Below are 25,714 nucleotides of genomic sequence, written 5' to 3' on the forward strand. Positions count from 1 at the left end.
TTTGTGCTCTGTCCACTGCTCCACGCTGTCACAGTCGGCATGAGTACGGAGGGGCGATCGGTTGTGTTCTCGGATGCATGCAGAGAGATGGGAGCGTTAAACACCTCCTTCACCTTCGTTTCTTCGCCATGCGCATGCATTTTTCTCAAGAACTCCGGGTCGCACATCGTCGTTGCGTGTCGTCGTTTGCAAGCTTTGCATTCGATGCTTGCCCTACAACGCTTTGCAAGGTGTCCGCGCTTGGTGCAGCGGAAGCACCTGCCTTTCGATGTTAGTATGGCCTTCTTTTCCCTCAGGTCTATTTTTGCGTTGCAGTCGGGAGTGTCGTGTGCCTTCGATTGACAAAGTAAGCACTGTGTGTCGGACGACGTCCCGTGCAAGGCCGCTACCGTTGGGGTTCTAGGGGGGGCCTTGTCTGATGCCGCGTGATGCTTGCGAAAAGGAGGCGGGGGCTTACCGTGGTTGTCGTCGGGTCGGCTTTCCGCTGCCCTGTCACGGCTCTCCAGCTCTCGTCGGTAGAAGTGGAGGAGAGATCGGAGTGGAGACCCTTGAGATGATGCTGATGAGCCGGTTGATGCAGAGTCGCCGTTCGCTGATGCTGCACTGCTTGTCCCGTCACTATCCTCGGCTTGCCGGCGGTGATAATCCAAAATCATGTCCGCTGGAAGCACACGTAGCAGCACGGGGTAGAACATTGCGCTGTACGACTCGTCCGCCACACCTAACGACTTGAGTCCTCGCATGTGCACCTGTAGCCTGTCGTAAAGACGCCGCAGGGCGGGCACATTCTTTGACGACGTCAACGGCTGCGCGTCGATGAGGCCTTGCATGTGCTCTTGTATCAACGCCGCTGGGCTGCCGAAACGCTGCTGTAGAAGATCGACGGCGTCGCTGTAGCACTGGGCAGTCGCTGGGAGTCCTGCAATAGCAGCCGCAGCATCTCCGGTGAGCAGGGACCTCAGGTAGTGGAATCGGTCGCTTGCAGTCAAGTCCGCATTCTTGTGCACTGATTGTTCGAATTGTTCCCAAAACGGTTGCCAATTTTTCCGCTTGCCGTCAAACCGAATGAGTTCTAATTTTGGCAGCTTTGCATTTGGGGCTGAAGTTTTCTGCGGTTGAGGCTCGTTGCTGCTCGTACTTGGAGCCTGTGCCTGACGAGAAAGACGTTGAGTCTCGATCTTGTGCTTGAGCCTGCCCAAGGAATTGGCGATCTTGTCGGAATATTCCAAGACCTGCTCGAACTCTTCGTCAGCGTCCTCATCTGTCAGGCACCGCTCGATCGCCGCGTCCACTTCTGACAGCTTGACGCTGGCCATTTCAAGGCGCTGCAGGATTGCCTTCAATGCTTCGACGGTCGGCTCGGCGCTGGCCGCAAGGCATTCGTCGATTTCTTTAACGATGCGGGTTACCTGTGATCGGACAGCACGTCGTTTCTTTCGTTGAATCTCCATGTCGGTGCTTGAAGTGGAGTCGGTGGGGTCCGGTCGATGTTGTAATCCGTTCCCGGGTTTCGGCACCAAATTGTTGTATGAGAATACTTCTCCTGTCGTTGCAGGTTTTTGAATTAACCCAGAAGAAGCACTTCGATATTTTGTTCGTTCAACTGTTTATTCACACTTCTCGTTGGAGCCAATTGGAGCAGTCGCCGGAGCGATGCTCGTCCGTGGGCCCCTCGGAGTCGTTCTCCTTGCTTTCCGCTTTCGCGGTCACCAAGAGCCCGGCCGCTCCCTCGCTTCCCCGAATTCCGCGAGCGGCCCCTCCCTCCAGTCGTGGTGTCCCGTTACTGCCAGAGGCGCCTCTTAATGGCTTTTCCTTTCCTGCGCCCGGCCGTTCTGTCGTCCCTCTGTGGTCTCTCTCCACGACTGGACGGAAGGTCCGCGCACAGTTCTAACACTGGTAGCCTAGCTGCTGCGGTACCACGTGACAAGGATATTCGAAGCGGCTGCTTAGCCTGCGCTTAGTCGCTCAGCATCAGCTAGGCCGTCTGAGCTTGCGCTTATAAGGGACAGCTCACCACGTGACTCTGCGCGAGTTTAACGGCTGCTTCGCTGTCGCTTTGTCCCTCAGTCTCGCCATAGGTGCGCGCCAGCAGGGCTGTCTCTGCCGGACTGTAAGCGCAAACAAAAGGCCGAGTTCAATAATCTGTGCATATAACTAGACGGCAGGCTGCGAAATCTCAAGCAAAGGGAAACTGTCACGAAATGCTGTATGCATATATTCTTCGCTTCCGCTCGTGATGACTAGGTTTAGAAGTGTTAAACGTGAGCTATTTTAAGAATTCATTTCGATAAATTAACGCGGGGCGCCGGATGAATCTATGCAGCATTGGGAGGGCACATTGTCCGCTGACAGGCAACGTGCAGGGAACGCAATTCATACGGGACGTTGCAAACGGAGCAAATAATTCCCTTTCAGAGACGAGACGGACGGACAATATATGTTGCAGTGGTCATGCCCAAACCGAAAGCATTAGTTAAGAGAGTTCGCTAATAAGGAATTATGAATGGGGAGTTCGGTTTGAGTAGGAAGGTATCATATGCTTTTCGATCAAAATGAGGTGTGAATTCCATTATACGTCGTAGCCAAAGACGATGCAGTTTTTTCGTAGGAGTTGATTGCTCTATTTGTTATACTTCATTTTGGATACACATGAATATGTATACGGTTGCCTTTTCATCTAAAAATTATTTTCGTCTTTCTACTTGCCCGTTATCTAACACATGTTTCGAATTAAATATTAGGTCATTTGGACTGCCGGATTCGAATACACATGGACTCCGTCACACTGACTCCGTCCGTGTACACACGGAATACACACGGACTCCGTCGCTGTGTGTATTTGTATACTTGGTGCTGTGGTCAGTATTAACTAGGTCGTTTATAAATGTACTGCGAGAAGATGATCTAAAATGTCGGCGGCTTTGGGGATACCAGCATTTATCTGCGCAGCCAAGAAGAACAATTTATATGCATAAGTGTCGCAGATATACTCAGATACATGAGCTTCTTTGGTGAGATGACACACGTCATTAGCTAAATACAAAATATCAATCAATCAATCAATCAATCAATCAATCAATCAATCAATCAATCAATCAATCAATCAATCAATCAATCAATCAATCAATCAATCAATCAATCAATCAATCAATCAATCGGTCAATCAATCAATCAATCAATCAATCAATCAATCAATCAATCAATCGATCAATCAATCAATCAATCAATCAATCAATCAATCGGTCAATCAATCGATCAATCAATCAATCAATCAATCAATCAATCAATCAATCAATGAGTCAATCAACACCAGGACTAACTGAAATAAAATGAAACGAACAAGAAGAAAGGTGTACGTAAGGGGATTCCCTGAAGAAAGAGGCATCGGGAAATAGTATTTTGCGGTAATTTTATATCGAAGCCAATAGTGGCTTTCAAAGTGCTTGCATCATGGCTGCATTCAGGTATGGTAGCTTATAAGTGGGTCTCTATATTCACGTACTCGGAGCACTGGGTTTTGGGGAAAAAAGATAGTTTTGTGAAAACCAGTGTAAATCTGCCTAATTGCGGCACTCTGGACACTAACCACCAAAGCAAGCTCGGCGTAGTAACGTAATTGACGAAGTGTTTAACGAAAGGTGGCGAATGTATAACAAACCAACGAGAATTTGGTGCCTCAAAGATTGACAAATATCACAACAGAACAGTATTCCACACTCGGAATGCGCTATTGAATATACAATATCTGTATTAATTAGGCAGACAATACAGCAACTTTGTTGCAGACGAACTGACGCCACACACTTACTTTGTGGTCTTTCGGTTTCTGTTGTGACCGTCACAAAGCTCGGAGAGCCGATAATACTGGAACCGCCGTCTTCTGTGCTGAGGGCTTCAACATAGATGTCGTATGTGGAGTTTGGATCGAGGCTGGTGAATTGGTAGAACAGGTCACTGGTGACATCAGCGAGTGACTCATGCAAACTGCTGTAGCCGACCCGGTAGCTGGCGGTCGTTTGGTTGACTGCCTCCGTGAAGGTCCACTTGATAGCGATGGAACTGTCTCCGACCTCGACTATTTCGATGTTTGGACTTGGTGATGCCGCTGTAAATAACATCGTTATAAAGGATTAATTTCCGTGGTCAGCGGTAAATGGGCTTCGTTGCAACGCAGTTCTACAACAAAACATTAACAGAATTTTACTGGTAAAAACATCCTCATAGGTTTCAACATAACTTCTGACTTTTGTTTATTGAGCCTTTGTGCGGGCATGCGGGCCTGGGGATTGGCAGCAATTATGTTAGATTAAAATCGATTAATTTTATTTCGTGATAAGCGATTTAGCGCGAAGCTATCTGCGAGTGGAGAAACCAGCCAGTTCGCCTCTAATCTTCTGCTTTATGACATCCCCTTCACGAGGTTTACCAAGATCCCTGTCTATGTGAGGAGAGTCTTTCCAGAATGTTTTTTGAAGAAGCTTTGTGACGGATTCTTCTAGCACGTTAGGGAAGCGAAAAGGGAGACCTCGTGTCTCTACACAAAATGAAAGCCGTTAAATTTATCAAGCCCAATGTAATAGTTTCAATGATACCGCAAAGACGACAAGTAATTGAGGGAGCAAAGCTGTTTTTTTTTATCCCAGTGTCTAAAACGATCAATGGGCCACTTTATCAGCGAAAAATGAGGAAAGGAGCAGTTGGTAACATATATTCAAAAACGGTGTTTGAATAGCTCAAAAAATTTTGAATCGTCGAAAAGTCTTTGCTACTGCTTAAAATTCATCTTCAGAATATCTGTACTAGGAAGTTCGAGAATATCGAAATGTTCTGATGCGTGCAGGTTTGAAAGCTTTGTATTTGCTGTTGTTAAAAAGCGGCATAGATTATGTTTTTAACGAGCGAGACATATCGTGTCCGAATATTTGTTGGTATATATAGGCTCACCGCCCCCTAACACCACACCCCGGTCTTCTTGTTCCTGTCTATTTTGACGGCGATGCCTCATATGCAATTCAGGCGAGACAACTCGCCCTGCCAGTATTACTACCGGATACAGCAACGGAGTCTCCATGGCCCTTTACAATGATATCGTATTTGGAAGCGACTTGGCGAAAACACCCTTAATTGTCTCACCTGGCGTCATCACCTCCAGTTCCGTCCGTGCGCTACACGTCATTATGGGGACGCATACGGCGATCTGCAGCATATATTTCTGTGCAGGAACCAATACCCACAGGGTGAAGATTCTGTCGCGGTATATCAGGTCTTTGCCGCTCACAGACACTCGAAGAAACTCCTGTTCGGACAACAACCGGTCGACCACCACAGTCGCTGTAGTCTCGGTGACAGATAAGACCCGTGCCTGCAAGGATGGTGGAGCTGGGGAAGGACAAAATATGACTAAAAATTGTTTTCCCAGTAACACTGTACATGATTACTGAGGCTGTATTAACACAAAGTTTATATCATATTTATTGTATTTGGTTTCTTTCTTATTAAAAAGTACCATCACATGTGGAAGTGCCAGAAAACACCGAACCTTCAACCGATCCCCAACCCCTCCATACAACAGTGGACAGGGCGGTTGACCAGCAATGACCCTACGTTCCTGCTTAACCTGGTGAGAAGGGGCCGCGCAGCCAGCCGCAGCGAGCCTCCAACGGGCAGGTGCCCTAACAACTGCCACTGTGGCTTTCAATAAAGCTTTTATTCATTCATTCATTCCATCCTTGCGCTGTGTACTAGCTCGTACAGATATTTTGCATAATTAGCATGGTGGCACAATGCACAGTAGGAGTGCTTTCTTTCCCACCGAGGGGAGCATTACTACGCAATGTCGTGGTATTTCAACGTTCCCAACCTGTACTTGCTTTTCAAAGGATACAACAAAATAAGGCGCGCGGGCAGAACGAACGCGAGCTAATAGAATTGAATTGTGCAAACTTCAATGCACTAATCATGAAAGGAGCGAAGGGTGAGAGGAAGAAGGTGAAGATTAGGAAAGGCGGAGAGCAGGGAGGGTGTTTTGCGGCAGGGGTGTTAGAATACTCTGTTTACTTATGATGAAATTTGCAGCGAGGCAAGAAGATGAATTCCAGTTCTTTTTCTTGTATTGTTATCGCAAATTTTCCCGATTCCGTTTTCACCCGAACTGCCCCTTTGTTGTGTTTTCTTTTCGAGTACACCGCGTGAGAGCGTTGGATCAGGAAAGCATCCTGTGGTTAGTGCATTTTATGTTTGTATTTTCGTTTTTTCTATTTTTAGTTTTTTTAGTTTTGTAGTCAATCCCGCGAGGACGCCGGGTTACATAGACCCCTGTGATTTCGATGTTTCGTTTGGAGTTAGTATTTTAATATCTTTTTATTTGGTTTAGCTTTCTCTGGGGTGTTCTAGTTGGCAGATTTGGTTATTTTGCTGTCAACAGTCAAATTGGACAAATGTTCGTTTTGCTTAGCTAAAGAAATACTTTTCGATTTCATTTTCAAATGTTTCTATAGCTAATATTTACCCTATTTAAACGATTAAATATCCTACATTCGATAATTACGCCTTGCACTGCTGATAGACTAGACATTTTTCGTGCTGTGGTATAAATAAAGGATGTTGAATCGTTATTTAATATTACGGATCCGTTACCTTGAGCAGGAGTGGTGATTGTCTGCGACGACCCCTTGTGCTTGCAAACTCTACCATCCATGGACACACTGAACCTTGCGTGCACAGTGTATCGCGTCGAAGGCTTCAGACCGCGGATTTCGTACACGAGAAGATCACCATCGTTTGCGTACTGCAAGCAGTCTTCTTCTGGATGCCCAGCGGGGCAGACACTAATGTAAATGTCCTCAGAATGCACAGTCTTCCATGTGACCTTTGCAGACGTCGCGGTGAGAACGTGTGCTTCGAAGCCGCCAACCTGGGGTGCTGCACAGTATGCAGAACAAAAGAGGCACCAAAGAGAAGGTTTATGAAACAAAATCATTTACATACGAATGAACTTTGTCCTCAGAAGCTCAACACCATGGTACCTTTGTGGATATTCACAAAGTTAAATGGAGCGTAAATATTTCTTCCCGGAATATTCAATTCCATTTCCAGTGAACTATGGCTACTAGGACATGGCTAAGGCTTACAGTCCTATGGCTACCATGGCTAGATTGGCTCCTACCTGCCTGCTTCCATTCGCGTAAGTAGAACCTAGGTGCACAAAAGAACATCTGAATTTACTTACAAACAGACGTAGGTGAGCTTTAAAAATTTTGAAGATTAAACGGCGTGTTTCAGTTAGAATAACGTAATAAACCTTTATGGACTATGAACGAATTTCATAAACAGAATGTAAAATAAGTGACCAGAAGAAAGCGGCAAGAAGACCGAGGGCACTTCTAAGCACTTCTGATGAGTTGTGCATGCGAAGTGCTCCTTCGAGTGGGCACGCTGATGTCAAGCCGATGGCGATTGGTGAATCAGCCGTGAGCCTCTGACCGCGGCTGTTATCGTCACTGACCAGTCCCACCAAGTGGGCGCATGAATATTTTGGTGGTCTAGGCTACGTCACAGAAAAATGGGAACTGGCTAACTGACCCTGCTCTTCTGCCGACAGCTCTGCTCGTCATTCAGCAAAACCCTTGAGTGGGTTTGTCAGAATTGGGCGCCTGTATGTCGACGTGGCAGACAGCTGGTAATTTGTTACCGACACGACATTCCGTTTCCAAGTCATTGGAGGCCACGCATTTCTGGTGCAATGCATAACTTTGATTAAACAAGTGGATAGGCTCGTCGCAGCACGCAAACTGACCAAAAAGGTACTAAGCAACACTGATGTAAGGAGAATTTTTACAATAAAAATTTGTTAAAAAAGGGATATTGCTGGGGCTAGAGCCCAGGATGTAAAACCCCCGCTACACTTACATTTAAAATGCATTCGAACTGAACTTCATTCAACTCCCATGAGGGTTATCGAATGCCATTCGGAATCCGCCTTTCTTCACTACGATTTCGATAGCAGTGGATAGCTTCGGTATTTTCTCGTTTCTCGGCAGTGGCGCTGCGGCCGTCAAGTGATGTTTCCACACAGTGTTGCTAAATTTGCAATATTATATAATTTCTCGCAATAAAAACGTCACTATCCGTATGCAAAATTAGTTTTGGGTGCAATGAGCCAGTTTTTATTTTACAAATTGCGAACAACTTTCAAAGCGTTTGTTCTTCGCTTGCTGTGATAGAGAGGATAACATTGGGGACCTCCGAAGTATTCTAGGTTCAGCAAAAAAGTAAGTGCATGACGCACAGCCTAAAAGAAATGTTGATGTTGACTCATTGTTTCTTTTGAATAATAATTTTTGGAAGGTTTCGTGAAAAGACTGGGACGAGGGCACGAAAATTTGCTGCTCGAAGTCATTTGCGTGCTTCGAATGTCGTCGGCGGTGGCAAGTCGGCTGGAATGAGCTCCAAGCACATTTCAACCAAATGCCGTGGGAAAACCCAGTGGAGCAGCCTGACATTCGCATTTGGGTCAAATGATATTCGGTTTGAAAGCGTTCGAGACGCCAGTGGGGAAAAAGGCCATCACGCTATCCTCCAGGCAACAATCACCGAACAGCCAGTTATTTTAAGGAGTTGATCAAGAGGATCGCGGCAGTGTTCTATACCAACCACTACGCGACGCTAAGTGCAACAGAAGTGTCAGGCCTGAATTAACTCGGAAATGGAATATCGCTTTACCTGATGTTATTCAATTTTGAGCCTGACCACGCGCCAAGCAACGCCAAGCGCATTGCACGTATAGCTTCGGCTAGCGATTGACGGTGTTTTCTAGTCGAGGTACACAATACGCCCCCGTCTGTCCAGATAAAAACATGAACACTTAATGGCATCAGGAATTGTATGCTCGGCTCACATTTAAAGCCCCTGAATTAAATTTCCACCAAATCCTAAATTATCTAAATCTTCTTTTCAACACAACCACTATACCTTTATTATCTTCACACCCTTGAAAATTTTGTGTGCAGTTTTTATGATAAAGAATCCGTTCGGCGGCTCTGTTCGCAATGCGCAGTTTAATGCTTTCGCACAAGTGTCGCAGATGATGCAAACTGCTGTATCTTGTTCAGAATATTTGTCAACGGTTTTGCTATTCCGAGCGTCCGTGCAGTGTTAAATGCAGCGGCACAAATTGACAGCATGGAAGTGCAATCCTTACGTGCACCACAAAAAGTGGCTATCGTTTTACTTGCCTTGACCAAATGACTTGACTGTTCTTTCCACTACATCGCTCCGGTGCCTGTGGTTTTGCTCGTAAACGTAAGACCGTATGGTGAAGGTGAAGTTCCGGCGAGTCGGGTCGATCTTGAAGGCGACGCGCCTCTCAACTCCAGAAAGCGTTATCCTCTCACTAATATTGCTGGCGTTTTCCTTTAGCGTCACCTCGAATCCGTCCAGCTCCTCCCCGATGTACTTCCAGGAGGCACGGATGTACTGATTACAAGTGGCCCGCAGCTTTACACGAGTCGGTGCTCCTGTAAGCAATCATATTCGAATAACTTTCATCAGAGATAACGAAGAATGTCTGGCTGAAAGAAGGACTATGCGAAGCTATACCACCTCTGCAGTTGCCAGCACACGTCTGACCTGAACAGGCCGCAAAGAATTGAAAATGGAAGCTGAGCTAACGATTGCGACAGCAATATTTTGCCCCCAAAAGCAGAATAGGGCACCGTTATTTGTTAATCGCCAAAAATTGTTCGGTCAGGCCGGCATTTTAAGTTCTCGCTTCGTATTCTTTGGGGCCCATAAAGTTTGGGGATGACGTAGAAAATTTTAACAGAAACTTGACATTATGCCGTGCCCTGCGGTTGTCTTCCTTATGATCTCCAGTTCACTAGTCGGGACATGACGCGATCTTAGCTGACGTGGTTTTGCGGAACGAGAAGAGAGGTCAAGATCTTGCTGCTATCTAACGCTGCGGGGCTGATCCAGTTATGCACTAACTTTGCAAAGCGAGTACAGACGGAATGACAGGATCGAGCACTTCTCTTGATACACATTGATCAGGGAGGGGATTGTTGAGTGGTATGGCAGTCCACTGTCTGTCATGGAGAAAGGAACCTTGATATTAAATCTCGAAAATAAAAAAAATACGAACACAGTTTCTCCGCAACCTTCTCACATAACTTGTAATCCCATACCGTAACGCCTTCTATTGCCTGAAATTCGTGTCAACTATGAACAAAGTACATGGGAAATCACGGGAGCAACTTGCTGGAATAGTCCGAGTGCCAACTTTCAAAACCTGCCCCCTTTTGCATTGTTTAAAGACGTGTCAAGCAACATCTTATGCGAGAAAATGAAGTTTGATAGTATGATGTTCCTTCTTTTTTTTGCCTTTTTTTCCTGTCTTCTTTTTTTGCTGCAACTGCCATTGCCAACTTGTTAAAAAAGTGAAATATTCATGTATTTACAAACGGCAGGTCTATTAAGAGCATTGTTACGAGCATGCGGGAAATATCGACAATGAAACACTTGTTGCGAAGTTCTAATTTCTGAGCATTTCGTTTTGTCACATACACCGGGAAGGCAAGGCCTGAAGTTATCGTTATCTATGCCAGAAGGCATGCTCCCGCGTAAGCGAAATATTAATCAGAAAACTGAAATCGCTGGAGATATTGTTTTAACATCCAACACGCTAACAGCGGGTGGAAGTGCCCTAGAGTTTCTTAGAGAGGGAACTGCGCTTGGTAATCCATGTCGTCGTGGGGGTTCATGGAAAGACCCCCCTTTTTGGCTTGGGCTTGGCATGACAATTTGATTCCTAAGCGGTTTTGGAGATTTGTTTTCTTCACTATGCATTAACACGTCCACAAGCTACGAGGAAGCCGCAATCCTTCCTGCTCTGTCGTAGCCACGGTTGCTCCGTGGCGGTAGCCCTGTTCGGTGAAACTGCAGGCAGTGCGTGATCGCATCTGATGTTCGTCTTGCCACCGTCGAAGGAATCATGGCTGAGTGGATAATATGCCGTCGCGAAATTTGTAGCCGACGATAAAGCAAACAAAAGGTACTTCGGCGAACACAAGATATGACAGATACGGGCGCCTGAATTCGTCCTATCTGATCATTGTCCAAGACTGTTTAATGCAATGTTTTCATTATTCTTGTTAAACTTCAGCTGACAGTCGGTGCACTGGTTTATCACGTAAGTGACGTTTTCATAGGCACGCTGCAAAAACTTTCCAAACTTTTCGAACAACCTTTTATTTGAAATAATGGTAAAGTTAATAAAATAAGCGTCTATAATGAGTTTCCTCCCCAAATATTAACATGGTTCGTAACTGCCACCTTGGCCTGCAAAATAGGAGGAACAAACGTTACGGCAAAAATACGCTTTACCTTCTTTTTTCTTAGTTTTAAAACAGCCTGTTTTATTTTCCACTTGCATAATTCCACACTACTTTTCGCATTTCGTGGAACTTTGTTTAAATTTGCGGTCACTGAAACGCTTCAATTTAGGCCAACGATGAAATTTATGCGAGCGCGTGATCAAATGGCGGTCCATGACGACACAGACAGCCTTGATGTGAGCCGCATAGTCGCTAACGCCAGATTCCTCTCTGGTTTATATTGTAAGAAACTATGGGAAGGCCATCATTTGAGGTGCTAGACCCATAACCCTGTATTTGTAAACTGGGAGCTCTGCAACATTTACGATAAATACTTTCACTCTTTCTTTCGCGTCTGGAAGCGCTGCGAAAGATACAGTTACCGCTATCACGGACCTGCACTGCGTGATTTGCACGTCACAGCAGATGGCCTTCTTTTTCTGCCCCACTTTTGTGGCTTTCTTTTTAAAGGGGCTATCGGATACGTTCATTGCTGCAACTGAAGGAAAGCTTGCCACTAACCGCTACACCGATGTAATGACGTAAAAACTCCAGCGCTCGGAGAGCGCCAAGTTCGCGAAAGAGGAAAAAACTTTCTCAGCAAGTATTTTAGTTATCTGATGGGAATAAATCAGTTTATTTTGTCCGAGGTACTTTGCGACCCTCTAATCTAAGTACTGGATGTGTTGATTGACTAAGCTTGAAAAAAGTTGAAAAAAGTGTTGCAGGATCCATTTGAGTAGTTGCCGGAGATCACAAGAGCGAATGCATGCACTACGTGTTGCAGTACACATTGCCCTCGAATGGCTTCATTAGTACTGCGGTGTATGTGCTTTCTTAGTGTTTGTTTTGTACCCAGATGGCTTGCGAAAGATGCGGCTTCCTGACAAAAACAAAATAAGGAATTAACCATTTGGTTAGTTAATTCATTTGTTTTGATGCTGTTTAATGCTTAGGAAAAAAATTGGCTGGCTTCAGAAAATATGTATTTGTCTGAAAGTAAAGCGAGGAAGCCCTACTGGCTGTATGTTACATCTTCATGCATGTAATTGTCAAAACGAAGAGTATTTATAACTATGAAAACAAACCAGGAGGAATAGATAGTAATAACCGACCGGATAAGGCAAGTGAAGTAACTGGAGTAAAAATGCCTGCTGTGACGTTGAAAAAAAGAAGCACGTATGTGTTACTTTAACTTTAATTAATAAAAAGAAACGGATGGAGAATTTATCATTGCCTTTCGTGGACAAGAAATGCCTCGCTTAGAAGGATTACTTGGAGCTATTGGCAGTTACTTGTAAATATTGCATATTACATAAATCTCATAAAATGATATTGCATTCACGTTGAATTATTTTGAATTACTCGTAGTTACCTCAAATGATGTGAACGTGCCCGGAATTGAGATATAATTACAAACTTTGGTAATAGCTCTCAATTCCTTGGCCAACGGACAGTACCGAATACACCTACTGACGTTATGTTTATCGTTCTGTGCACATGCCTGCGAAATATAAATGGTGCGGCCCAACCTGAGCATAAATTCTCTGGGTGGGCTTAGTGGCTCAACCAGTTTCGATGTGCAGAATGTGCCGAGCACACGCGCACATCGAAACAACGCATGCCACTGAAGGCAGCTGTGACGTCCCGCCATTCGCTGAAAGGTGCCGGTAATATCGCTGACGCTAAAGAAGCCAACGGGCGCCTGTGCTATCCTACATGCGCATCTTCGACGGATCCACAGAGTTTAGGCTTCAGGAGTATACTTTTTCTGGATGGGCCCTATCAATGCACTGCATCAGCGAAATAGCAACAGACTTTTGTATAAAAAATGACGCGTATGTGCTCCTTTCGTTGCAAATGTCGACGAAAGACGATGGTCGGCTGATGCTCCTGGCAAAAATATGCCTCCCTTCTCATTCCCGCTATCCTCTCATGCATAGAATATGCCTCCCTGCTCTTTACCTGGTCACCTCTCATGCTGTTCATCTCCCGTCTCGTTCCCTCCAAGATAACACGCTAAAGGTTTGCTCAAGGCAATTGAAATTTGCCGCGTTCCACTGCTCCAAGTGGGGAGTCTCGATCCCAGCGCTGCCGTACGGCGGATACGCGCGTGAATTGAGGCACCCTACTACAACGTTTATAGAACCACGTTGCCTTACTCCACGAGCGTTCCAAGCGGAACGTGGATCCCAACTAGTGGAACCTTTCGTTGCTATTGGCGTTTTATTTCTCAAATGCCATCAGAAGGTAGCGCGGGCAACATCAGGTGATGGTTTTCTGTTGTTTATTTAGTATTTCATATGCTATCGCAAAAACAAAACATTCATGATTTTTTTAATGAAGGAACAATGCACATATCCTTTATGTAGTGATTTCCTCCCTTATATATGCGCGATGTCTTGTTGTTTTTCATTCTTGTTGACAAGCATGAACATTGACACATGACTTAGACGTTCATATTTGGCTGTGGATATATAGGACTATTGCACAGCTTTTGTTTCGCTTTGGCCGGGTGGCTGAATGGAGTCAAAGACAGACAGACATACAGACAGACGATGATTTCTTGGTTTGAGTAGCCAAAAAAAAACAACTATCGTCTTTAAAAGTATGAAGGTTGCCTACTTACGAACAACACCTGTGGTCACGGTAGAGTTGGCGGGAGAGCCGGCCATAACGATGCCATTTTCCACGATGAAAGGGCTGACAGAGAGGACGTACTGGCTTTCAGGAACAAGGCCATGTACTACGATGGAAGTGTCGCTTGTGTTGATTTCGAGATTGTGGGCATTCAGAGACACTGCACGGACGTTGTACCCAATGGCGTCTTCCGCTGGCGCCCTCCATTCGACTCGTACGGATGTAGCGCCCAAAGGAGTCGCATTCAATCCGGTCACCTTCCGCGCTGCATTTGAGAGAGAAAAATTAAAAATAGGTAATGTTTTGAACAGGGACAAAACCTCCCATGGAAGACATGATCGATAAAAAGACTACTGCCTCCGTTATAGCATCCAAATCGCAGTTTTTGAAACACCGAGACTGTGGCTGCGATTCACAATCAGTATTTTGAAAGAGAACTGCTTTTGAGTTTCTACAAAGAAATATAAAACCCAGACAAAGGTGCTCATCAAGAAGCTTCAGCAGGACTGCAGCCCTGTACACAAGGCGATAGCTCCATGTGTATAGCGTTCACTACCTGAGAAAAATAAACGCTCACAAACACCAGTGAACTACGCAAACAAGTTTTAGAAACTGATTTACACATACGCGCGCATTCCTGCGTACGTGCAAAACTAGGCAATGAACGCTTACATAATATATCCATGTACCCACGCAAGTGTCCTTGGAAGTGGCGTGTAGGCGTCCACACCAAGGTGCAGAACTCGATTTAAATGGACGTGGCATATACGAAGGGTATCCAGGGGCATACATTCATGCCTGGATTTGTAAATGCAGGCTCAATGATTATTTGATCAAACATAACGACCGATAAAACGAATCAATAGAGGCCTTGCAGATACTGCCACGGGGTACATCCTAGACAGCCAAAATCTATCGTCCCACTCAATTCTAATTGCCGGAGTTAACGAGTTTATTGCACCCGTTGCAGGGCACAGAAATTTCTCTGACTGACTCCTACTTTACTGCAGTTTTAGAACTGGGAAAGCTTCAGAGACACACTAAATACCCCTTACGTGCGTTATGTGAGAATAAATACGTGATCGTAGGTACGTTGACGTCGACCTCAATCAAATCACATTCAGTAGACAAGATGACCTCAAGAATTTTGATATATGCTTAGTTATTATGCTATCTTGGGAAGCTTGTGCACACCAGAGAAAAATAAACGACGAGGAAAATATTCCCTTTGTTATGGCAAAAAGAGCTGTGCAACACCATTTCACTATTTGTAACCGGGAATATTCCTCAGATTACTGTCTGCTATATAGAAAAAGTGACTAATCATTAACCCGAGACAACAGTATATGTGTGATTAAACAGTTTGTCCAACGATCTAGTTGAACTGGTTGTTTATACAGGTCCAGTTGCTCTGATCCAGTTATACAAGTCAATTTCTAGGGTCAGGTTAAGCTGGTCCCATTAAGCGGGTTTAGCTAAATGGGACCAGTTAAACCAGTTCAGCAAAAAGAGACGCCATTAATAATTCTTCATAAGCGGACTAGTTTGGCCAGGCCACCTTCGCACTTGCTTAAATTATCTATGAGAATGTCATGGTCAATGGAATCAAAAACGTTACCTAAATCCACGAACGCCCGTTCCGTTAAACGTTTATTTTCAGATTCGTACTGCTAAAAGTTTGTTCTCACTTACTGCAATAATTTCCTACACTCACATTCATTTGAAATTTGTACTCCTACCAACAAAGCTAATTCTATACTGGTTCTCAACCATGAGTGTGCCAGGGACACCTTTTAGCTATTAAAAGTGTTGGGGGATCCCATAAAGAACTGTGTTGATCGTACCATAATGTCGAACAATTTGCAGTTGAAGCTAAAGTCGCCAACATTCTTATTCAATGCCCGCCGTTTATGTCTTACTTTTATTCTTTGCGTGTCCTATTGTAAAACAATTTGCTTTTGCAGCTAAAATCCACCCAGCCTTTTGAGTGTCTGTCTTTTCACACAGCCGGCGTGTCGTGCAAGAAGCCAACGTTTAAAAAATGGGTTACGTAGTAAAATTAAACGGAGAAGTCGCAGTGAAGCCACGTTGTTGCCTTTACAGCGAGGCTTAGCAAAAAGGAGGAATGAATAGGGGTGGAGGCGGTGGGGGTGGGAGAGCTTCGGATAGGGGTTCGCGCACCCCTGAAAAACCCTCCTGCACACCCATTTTAAAATCAGTGCTGTAGATAAATCCTAGGGAAACCCGAATTGGGATTATGATATTAACAGATTAACCTTCAAGCAGTTTTAACGGTGGGGCTCTTGTACAGCCAAAAGTTCGCCGTTGCAGGAAAAAATACAAATAAGAGGCTGAGCACTTGTGATCGCGTGCTTTGCGGCGACCGCCGAGTCCCCGGTTCACGGAGTGGCTTCAGCGAAAAACAAAACAAAAATAAAAACACCCGCGCTGTCGTCAAGCGCTATTACGCATGTAAAAAGAAAAACTCCAGGGCTAATGGTAAAGATTAAAATACACCCTGCTTGGGTGAGGTCACCACGGTGGCATGCATTCTCTAGAAGCAAGCATGGATAATTGGTTGCTTGTCTACGAGTGTGCCACTCCTTCCCGAGACGACTTGCAGATCCCGACACCGCTGCCTCGAGTCGATGACGAAGAGCTGGTGGAAGTCTATGGTGCTGAAGATGACTGAATCCACCATTCTCCGCGAAGAAGACGACCTCTTCGATTGCATACAACGACGATAACTAATACCGCAACTATGTAAATAGACAATGATACTGAAACTTAACTATGCGTCCGACAATGCTTACCTACAAGAGCTTGCTATTCAAGTCCTGTGTACCAGTGCAAGCTTCCGTGATTTTTATTTTTGCAAAATTTTAAAAAGGTTTTTTCCGGGGCCCTAAAAAAGTTGGTAGAACATAAATGGGGCGAGAGCTACTGAGCACTTTTTGAGCCTGACTGTAACCTTGGTCACTTTTATTCCCACAGGGAATACAGAAGATTTTATTGAAATAATAATAATATGGCAACAAGGTAGGGCAAAAATGTCAGCAACAAATTTCAGTGGTTTATTTAGGTGTTCCTTCCTCATCGATTTGCAATTGTTTTCGACGGCACGAAATTAGTAAAATTTGGCGATGCATGCGTGGGAGTAAGAAATGTTCAGTTGGTTTAATTTGAAATCACAGAACAGAAATGTTTTAGCAGTTTGTTGGATGCTCAGGAAAGAAGTTTTTGAAGCAGTATATGAATGACACATATGATTTTGGGGATCCCTAAAATTAAAAAAAAATGCCGTTCGTTAGGTTTCTCTGTCGAATATATCATTTATTGTCCAGAAAATAGGCACTAAATTGGATTTGGTTCCAGTAAATATTTTCGAGTAATAGTCCCGTTTTTCTTCAAAATCATTGTTTTTTTATTCTTAAACTGCTTGAGCACATTACAGTTTGTGGATACCAGAAGACTCAGACACATGGAGTTTTTCTTTCAATCGGTTTTCAAATGCTAGCGAAACCCACTGATGCCTGATTTCTTAAGACGATACCTTATTATTAATAAAAATAGCATAAAGCCCCTAAGCCCCTTCAATGTTTAAATGAAAGCATCATAATACGGCTAAAATAAAGGACAGCCTATTGTCTCACCATGGTGATTCACTCATCAATTACCTGAAGGGGTGAATTTGGTGTGACAAACTCCACGAACGCTTACAGATCTGCTCTGAACCGAGAAAATATGATACTTTTATTAAAATCAAAATAAAAAGAATTGATTGTTAGAGTTCAATGCATTGTACCCGAAGATTTTAGCATGACTTCAATGTGACAATAGACAAATCAATAATGTTTATCGAAGAGCACGTGGCACTTCTTTGAAATGTCAGGGTGATGAGGCATGTATTATTGCCTTTGATGGACACAAAATGTTTCTAATAAATAGGTGCCCACTTGCTTACAGTAATTTTAAATACCCCGTAAAGCCACAAAGTATAAATATGTTTGAGCCAGAGTTTTAAGAAAGACAAGTGAAATTTAAAAATGGGAACTGTCACGGTTTCCCTCTGACGGCCTGAAAGTATAGAAGAAGAGTTTTATCTATTACAAATGCGCCCTAAAATCATCGGTATTCGCCTAAAATTCTGAAATAATCGTATAATTTAAAGATAGCTCATTATAAATAGCTACACATAAAGACATAGTTTGAAAAACAGATGCGTTAGGGTGACATTTGAGGAAGTGGAGTTCATGAAGACAGCACGTTTCTGTAAATAAAAAGAAGCAATCGAACGGCCTTGCAAGGACGAAAATTCTTCGATTAAATCGTGATGACTCTCCGTTGAATGAACATCAAACAGTGGAGCCTTTTAAAGACAGTGCATGCATTGGAGGCGTTATCAGTGCGTCAGCAGCGTTCGTAGTTGACGGGTTAACAGGAGCCGAAGCTTTACCTCGCGCTTGTCGTGTCGTCTTTCTTGTGTCCGTCTCTTTAGCGCTCAAACCATGTAGTCAAGTGGTCATCAAGTATCCTAGCAACAAGTTTCTCAGTATAAAACCACAACAGGAATACCGAAAAAACCTAGCAAAAAAAATTCCTGTCGTACGACAAATACATTCTTGTGACAACTAAAGTCCTGGTTTACGACACAGCCACCTATTGTTTCGACACACATTTTTGTCGTAACGACAAAGTCAATTTTCTCTACGACAAACATTCTTGTAGTCACAACAGAACTGCCATTTACTCTATAACATTCAAACCATGTGCAACTACTGATGGGGCATCAAGATCAAGACAGGAATTTCGCTTAAGGACAGGAAAACCACACACGACAGAACCCCAGAATCACGACACGAAACACGGCAAGACGACAGTACGACACGCGAAGACACGAGAAACTGCAGAATTTTTTTTTGTGTTTTTCGACGGGGTTTTCATCTATGCTGTAGCAAATGCCGTAATCGAAAGCGTCGAATTTTTAAAATTCTGTGGCTTTTCAAATATTGTTTTTGAGATGAAACAAATATGGTTTGGGACAAAACAACGCGGAAATACATTCATGTTAGCATTAAATCGTAGAATGAATAAACTTCGGATTGATTTTTCTACTTACACATTGTAGCCAGGGCATCAACGACTTTGTCTTGGGGCGCTCCCACATTTTCAAGTGAGGCCTGAAATGCAGGAAATGTGAGAAAAAGCCATAAAAGAATGACAACCTTTACAACTATACCGGATTTTGTTACTAGAAAATTTATTTCTGACTCAGTTAGACAAATGAGCGCGTCATGTTTTTGACTGCAACTTTACCCAGTTCAACTCAGCATGAATGTTAAAAAGACGAAACCTACTTAACAAAAAAAAAAAATAAGAAAACAGAAAACAGTTCAGCTGCGTATATATACTCACGAATTCTCCAGCAGGAACCCAAAATATGCGTTGAAAACAAATATGGGAAAAGTGCAGTAAACAGAAAGAATAAACTGAGAAAACGCCGAAACGTACCTTTAACCTTACAAGAAAATGCTGCACTTACCACCTTCTGCGTTCCTACTTCTGTCACAGCGATTGTTAAAAACAACGGTACAGAGCAAGGCGCCAGTACTCGGCTGCCGCCTTCAAAAAAGACTATGCCACTAGGAGTGCCGAAGACATGCCACAGCGAAAATACCGCAAACGATAGTAACATCGCCCGAACTCGACCGACGGGGCGCCCATCGACGACGACGCCCGACCGACGGCGCCCGACCGACGGCGCCCGATGTCTAGCGTGCAGAACTCAAATCTGAGTTTCGCTTCAGATGCGGTCTTTCTGTTGGCGTTCCTTTAAACGATTGTTTCCGTCTTTCAGAACCGGCGTCTGATCGGCGGAAAAAACTGCTCGGCTTCGCGACGGCGCGTCGGCGCGTCTCGCTTAACACACGACCAGGTGCGCGGTCAATACGTGCAATGCGAAAGGGCAAGGTTAGGCTTGCTGGTGTTTTTTCGCCTTTACCGTTTTGTTTTCTCCTCCACAGTTTTAAATGTGTTTTCGGTCTTAGCCAAAAACAACCGTCGGGACTTTGCAACACATGTGAGAATTTGCAAAAGGTATCGCTTCAGCCAAGTGCTCTCAGGAGGAAACGGTATTTTGTAATCTGTACCGCCCCCCGTCGTTTCAGGCTCTGCGGCAAAACGATCAAAAAGAACAGCCCCGAAACATATTGAAGTGCCAGGATGTCTCTTTCACCGGCAGACATAACTTAATTCTTCCGTACCAGGTATATATTGGAACCAAATGTATTACGCTTCATCCTATACATACGTAGTAGGTTGCTCAAAGGAGGCCTGTGCTGAATTAATCGCAATGACTTCATTTGCGCTAATGTTTCGGGTACTTTTCGAAACTTACGCTATTCCTCTTGTAGCGCCCGAGTGCTGCTTTTCGAGGGCCGCCAGCACGAAAGCTGTGGGGCGACGCCCTCCCTTACGGGGCAGCGGCGTCCAACCCCGTAGCGAGTAGCGAAGGGGTGGTCGGAGTAGGGGTGACGTCAGGATCGACGAGTGGCTACGTCCGGGCGCAGTGCACACACTGTGTGTGTTGCAGGCATTCAACAAAGTCTTTCTACCTTCCTTCCTTGTAACGCTCGAAAACTAGATTATCGATAATACGGCCTACCAGATATCGAGTTCGCGTTATTTATGTGGTCGTCGTTTCCTAAATAATGACTACCAAGATTAGATAAATTCAAAACAGAGCTGCAGGCTTAATTTCATGCAGACACAAGCAATCTTAAAGTTCCGACCAACATATCTCGTTGGGTAACTAGTTTGACTCACCAATATGATGAAACACGTTTTATATAACCGCCCATCAACTCACAATTAGGTTAAGATTTCATATTTCTGATGATACTGTCTCAGAATTCAAGCACGACACATTCCGTCACCTAACGTGTGCTGACGTTTTTAATGCGAAATCTTTCTTGGTTGCACCAATAGCGTCCTACCAAAAAACTAACGCATTTCCCCATAGACTGCTCGGGCGACTGAAACGCTCTTATACTACCTCCGGACATACGGCGCATGCGCGAGTCCAGGTTTGCATTGTGTCAAAACCGCTACTTGAATATCGGGAAAACCGAATGGCTTGAGATAACACAATACACACATCTACAATAAAGAAGGAGTGCAATAGTATACCTTTATCTTATAAACCATGTATCGGTATACATTTAGATTGTTCTTAGACGGGCTTACGTAGTGCGCGAAAAATCGTTCGAGCTTCGGCTTCGGCTTTGGCTTCGTTCTTCGTTTGCGACGTGAGTCTATGGAGGTTTGACGATCGATTGGACGCACTTTCAGCGATGGTTGGACGCATTTTTAGCTCTCGCGCTGCTCTCAACATTCTTCGGGAAGGGATGGTAACATTTTCCCAGAATATTGTATGAAAGTTCGTCACTTTTGTTTTTACGTCAGTGGCTTCGTGTGACGCATAGTTATGCATTTGGAGTGTTTATCCTTTAAAGCTTGCTGTATGAGGGTGAACCTGCATCATGCTGATTTTCTCTTTCGCAGAATGGAGTACTTGTACTTTTGTGGTTCTTGTTGCGTAGATTAGATAGGAATCTACCATCGACCTTGGTTTAATTACTTGCATTGTTCATAATTTTCGCGCGTTGCTTTCGTCATTATTTTAGTAACGTTCTTACGCAACCAATTCTAGGGCCTCTAAAGCAGTTTTGAGAAAACATAAACAAACAAACAGATAAATAAATATATAAATAAAGAAAATTTTTTTCTAGGGTGCTTCTCTTGGGTTTTGCTTTGAGTTTTTCATAACTCAGGCAGCCGAAATGCGATGAGACGCTGTCGACGTTGCCCGCTAATTCTGCTCAGCCCCGTGCCAGGCTACAACTCCGTGTCTCGGATGGACGACTTCTCTTGAAAACACTTTTAGGGCCCTTTTAGGGGCTTTTTGGGGGCAGGGAAGAACGACGTCAAGCTTCTCCCATATGTGCAAAAAATACAGAAATACCTCATTGGCGTGTAGGACAGTGACGTAGGTGGGATTTGAGCGAGTTTAGGAAGTGGGAAATTAGAGTATCCTTTGTCTGATCCAATAACATCCGAAGTCGCTCCGTTGTTTCTGTGTGGAAGGCATGTTGTGACCCAGTTTTAAGGTATCAGGCGAAATAATTGAAAAAAAAAGAAATGGTGACTGACACAGATTAGTGGTCTACATCATGAAGGAAACTTTTTAGGTCTTTGGAAACTCTACAACGTGTCTTATTTTAATATATTGGCTTTATTTTAATGTTTTAATAAATGTGGGTCTCACGCTGGCACTCACAACTCGAATTAAGGTGGGTGAGGAAGCACGAATTTTGGTAGTCGTGTAGGGTTAGGCTTTGATCTGTGGAATGAGGCAAAATAAGGAGATTGGATAAATGCTGGATCAATAGAGATGAAATAGCTAAGAAATATTCGCTTTCATTGGGTGTCCCTTGGTGCAAAATTTAGCCATATGGAAACTTGAGGGACGATGTTACCTGTTGAGGTTCATTGCACACGCAATATAATGAGAAAAATTGCGTCAAGTTTTTAAACTAATCTTTACTAGGAAAAAAGTGAGATATTTGCGCTTGAAGAACCTAAACAAAAAGCGATCCTGAGAAAATCAACAAAAATAGTTTAAACGAGTGGAGCGTTTAAATAGGATTATGTAAACATGTCGTTTAAATATGACGTTTTAATATGGTGAGTGGAGCGTTTAATATGATGATGACGATGATCAGGAGAGGTCAAATGCCCCATACATGTAGCTAATTCATCCTAGGGTATTGCGCTTCTCTGATCTCGCTTTTTCTGCACGTGATCTTCTTGTTTTTATGGACAGCTTTTTCGTATCACTGGTCTGCCGGCATGCCTCTGCGATGCGCTGCTTATCCCTTGTAAGTGAAACACTTGTAGTGCACATGCAAGGTTCTGTGGCAACTTGGTGCAAAATAACGTGTGTGCCGCTGCTGTCATTGTTAAAAAGACTCGCAGTGTCATACGAAAAACATTGCCAATCGGAAGGGTTTAAGTTTCGGTGTCGGTTTCGTAAACACCAGAAGAGTTTCAGTTGGTTAAAATTTAATGGTTTTCATTTACGAAAAGTAGGGAAAACGCCGTTAAAAATACGAGAAATAATTATGTTGCATTACTAAATTTTTATGTAACCCCCTCGTGTTGTATTTCTTGCGTCGTCTTCGTTTTCTTTTCACTCATTGACACATACAAAAACGTCCAAATGGCAGTTCTTCTAAGCGACATTTTCATGTGACAGCACTCCTAATTTAAGAGGAAGGACTGCAAAGCAGACCATCCTGGTTTGTCACGGAGGGCTGCCACTTTCTGTTTCGGCTGCGTAGACGCCGGGTAGTTTTTGTTTTTATGTATATTTAAAAAAAAAACTGCGTAGGAAAATACTGTTCTCAACAAAATGTCTTCCAGTTCCACATGAAACAAATTATGTCAAAAATTAAAGCTGTTCCACTCCACGTGAAAGCTGACGGAAGTGCAGAGAAAGGGATGCGTCATAATGGGCTGTAGCGCCGTTATACACACACTGCTACCACCCAAATCAATTCAAATTTCCCGCCTCCGTAGTGCTTGCGCGCCCCCTTGGCGCTACTGGGAGTTCTGTTCTTTATGGGCTTGCTTTTCCTCCAGCACGTGCCGGCGTGCACTGCCACACTTTTTCACTTACTATGGCAAAAACCAACCCAACTAGCGTTCCGAACTAAATCACCGCCGGTGCTCCCGGTTAATTACATATATTTTGCGTCAAATGTACCGGCAGTTTTTTTTTTGCGCTTAACAATGGGGAGATATATGACAGGCGCCAGCGTTTCACGGGCTTCCAACGGTTATGACAAGGTTTTCGAAGCCTCTGCGGGACGCCCGACGAAGGAACCCCGGGGTCTATTTAGGTCCGTTATCACGCGGCGCCGCCTGATTCCGGCAGTTGTTTGATAGCGACAGTTACAGCGAGCAACGACAAGGCGAGCCACTTAAGTGATCTTCACTTAAAAATTTGAAAAAAAATGCGACTTTGACTTCGTCTCACCACATGGCAGAAGCAGTACGACGTGGTCTGCAGTAAGATATGCTCGACAATGTGCAATCCGTTGTGTTTTGGCGATCTAGTTTAATCTATTGGCAGGTATACGTGCTGGGGCACATCACTACCTTAGGCTGCTCTGTTTATTGCAATCCCTGAAAAGGCATTCTAAAAAGTTAAGCGATAAACAGAAAAGAAAAGGTTTGTATATTAACGAAGAAAACCGGGACGGAGATATGTGTGTGCATGTTAATAATAATTTGCAATCATGAGTTGCTTGGAAGGGAAAGGTAATGTTTATGTGTGCACTCAATAGCTGCTTTGTTTGTAGTTCTCTGTTCATTTGAATTTATTTCGGCGTTTTGAACAGAGCGTCAGCCGAAGTCGTCTTGGTGGGTCGCCGCCACGGTAGCGGTGTTAAAATGAGACCTTAACAACTAGCGCGGCTTTCCTCGTTACTGAAATTCATTTCTGTTAAAGAGTAACGAATAAGCGCGACATGTTCATGCCTGTCGTGTTACGTCAGGTCAAGTTAACACGAACGGTAGAATGAAAAAAAAAATCTACTTCACACACACAGAAAAGAACCACAGGAAACCCGTTCAGCTGATAGAAATCGAAAACATGCGTTAAAAACAAATTCATATAACAGTACGGTAATAGGAAGAATAAACTGAGGAAACGGGGAACCGTACCTTTAACCCAACAAAAAACGCCGCACTTACCAGCTTCTGCATTCCCAGTTTTTGAGCCACGGCTGTCATTAGAAACAACAATATGATGCACTGTGCCAGTACTCGGTTGCAACCTCCCATCATGTCCGTGCCACTCGAGTTGCTGAAGACACACCACGCGCCAAGAACACTGGAAACGCTCTAATATCGCCCAAACTGTACCGGCAGCGCGCTCAGCTGCGGTGTCACGTGTGCGCGCAAAGCTGGAAGCAGGTTTTTTCTTTGTTTTTCTAAGAGGAGGCCTCTCTCTCCGTGTTACTCTCAACCATTGTTCCCGCCTCCCAGAACCCGCGCCTGATCGTCGCAAATGTCCACATGTGCGACGGCGCATCGGCACATCACTCGCCCGGTGCATTCTCAATGAATGCAAGGCGAAGGTCAGGGTTATGCATGCGCGTGTTTCAGCCTTAGCGTTTTGTTCTCCACCTTTTCAGTTTTACGTTGGCTTCGCCCACGGCCGAAAACAAAAACAACTATGTAGACGTATAAGCAGATGCGAGAATTTGCAAAGGATACCGCTCGAACCAAGTGCTTGCGGTGAGAAGAGTTATTTTGTCAGGTGCAACGACCTCCGGCGTAGTAGGGTCTGCGGGCAGACGTTCCTTTAGGGTTGGAATCACAGCGCAAATATCTCAGCAAAGACGCGAGAGAAAATACAAAACAGTGGAAACAAGCTTTTCAATTCATAGGGAAGCGTTTTTTTTCTAAGATGGTCGATGCCTTCGTTATGCTCACTGCATTTAAAAACAAATTACATAATAGTTCTTTTCGCAGGTAGGAATGACTATACGAATGTGAAATTCCTTCAGTTGATTACGTTACTAAAGGCTTAAATCACCGGTTTTGAACACAGGTTCGTTAATTAGGCAGTGGTT

At 44.2% G+C, this 25,714-nt stretch overlaps 1 protein-coding gene across 2 annotated transcripts in view; it reads right to left on the minus strand.

Moving 5' to 3' along the window:
* The window catches only part of LOC144159168 (uncharacterized), a 50,345-nt gene that overhangs the window by 9,683 nt on the left and 14,948 nt on the right, over positions 1-25,714 (minus strand). Inside the window, exons 1-7 of one of the 2 annotated variants that reach the window (XM_077690494.1) lie at positions 24,831-24,945; positions 19,132-19,192; positions 14,002-14,277; positions 9,234-9,515; positions 6,637-6,921; positions 5,134-5,379; positions 3,809-4,105 (exon numbers count right to left, since the gene is read on the minus strand). In XM_077690494.1, the coding sequence (XP_077546620.1) occupies positions 3,809-4,105; positions 5,134-5,379; positions 6,637-6,921; positions 9,234-9,515; positions 14,002-14,277; positions 19,132-19,192; positions 24,831-24,923 (1,540 nt within the window). In that variant the 5' untranslated portion in view covers positions 24,924-24,945. Of the gene's footprint in view, positions 1-3,808; positions 4,106-5,133; positions 5,380-6,636; positions 6,922-9,233; positions 9,516-14,001; positions 14,278-19,131; positions 19,193-24,830; positions 24,946-25,714 lie in introns of those variants that run through there. The other variant, XM_077690492.1, reaches the window with a different exon arrangement.

This window comes from Haemaphysalis longicornis, unplaced genomic scaffold, assembly GCF_048455015.1.
Source record: "Haemaphysalis longicornis isolate Haplotype H1 unplaced genomic scaffold, Haemaphysalis longicornis Haplotype H1 scaffold_10, whole genome shotgun sequence".
NCBI lineage: Eukaryota > Metazoa > Arthropoda > Arachnida > Ixodida > Ixodidae > Haemaphysalis > Haemaphysalis longicornis.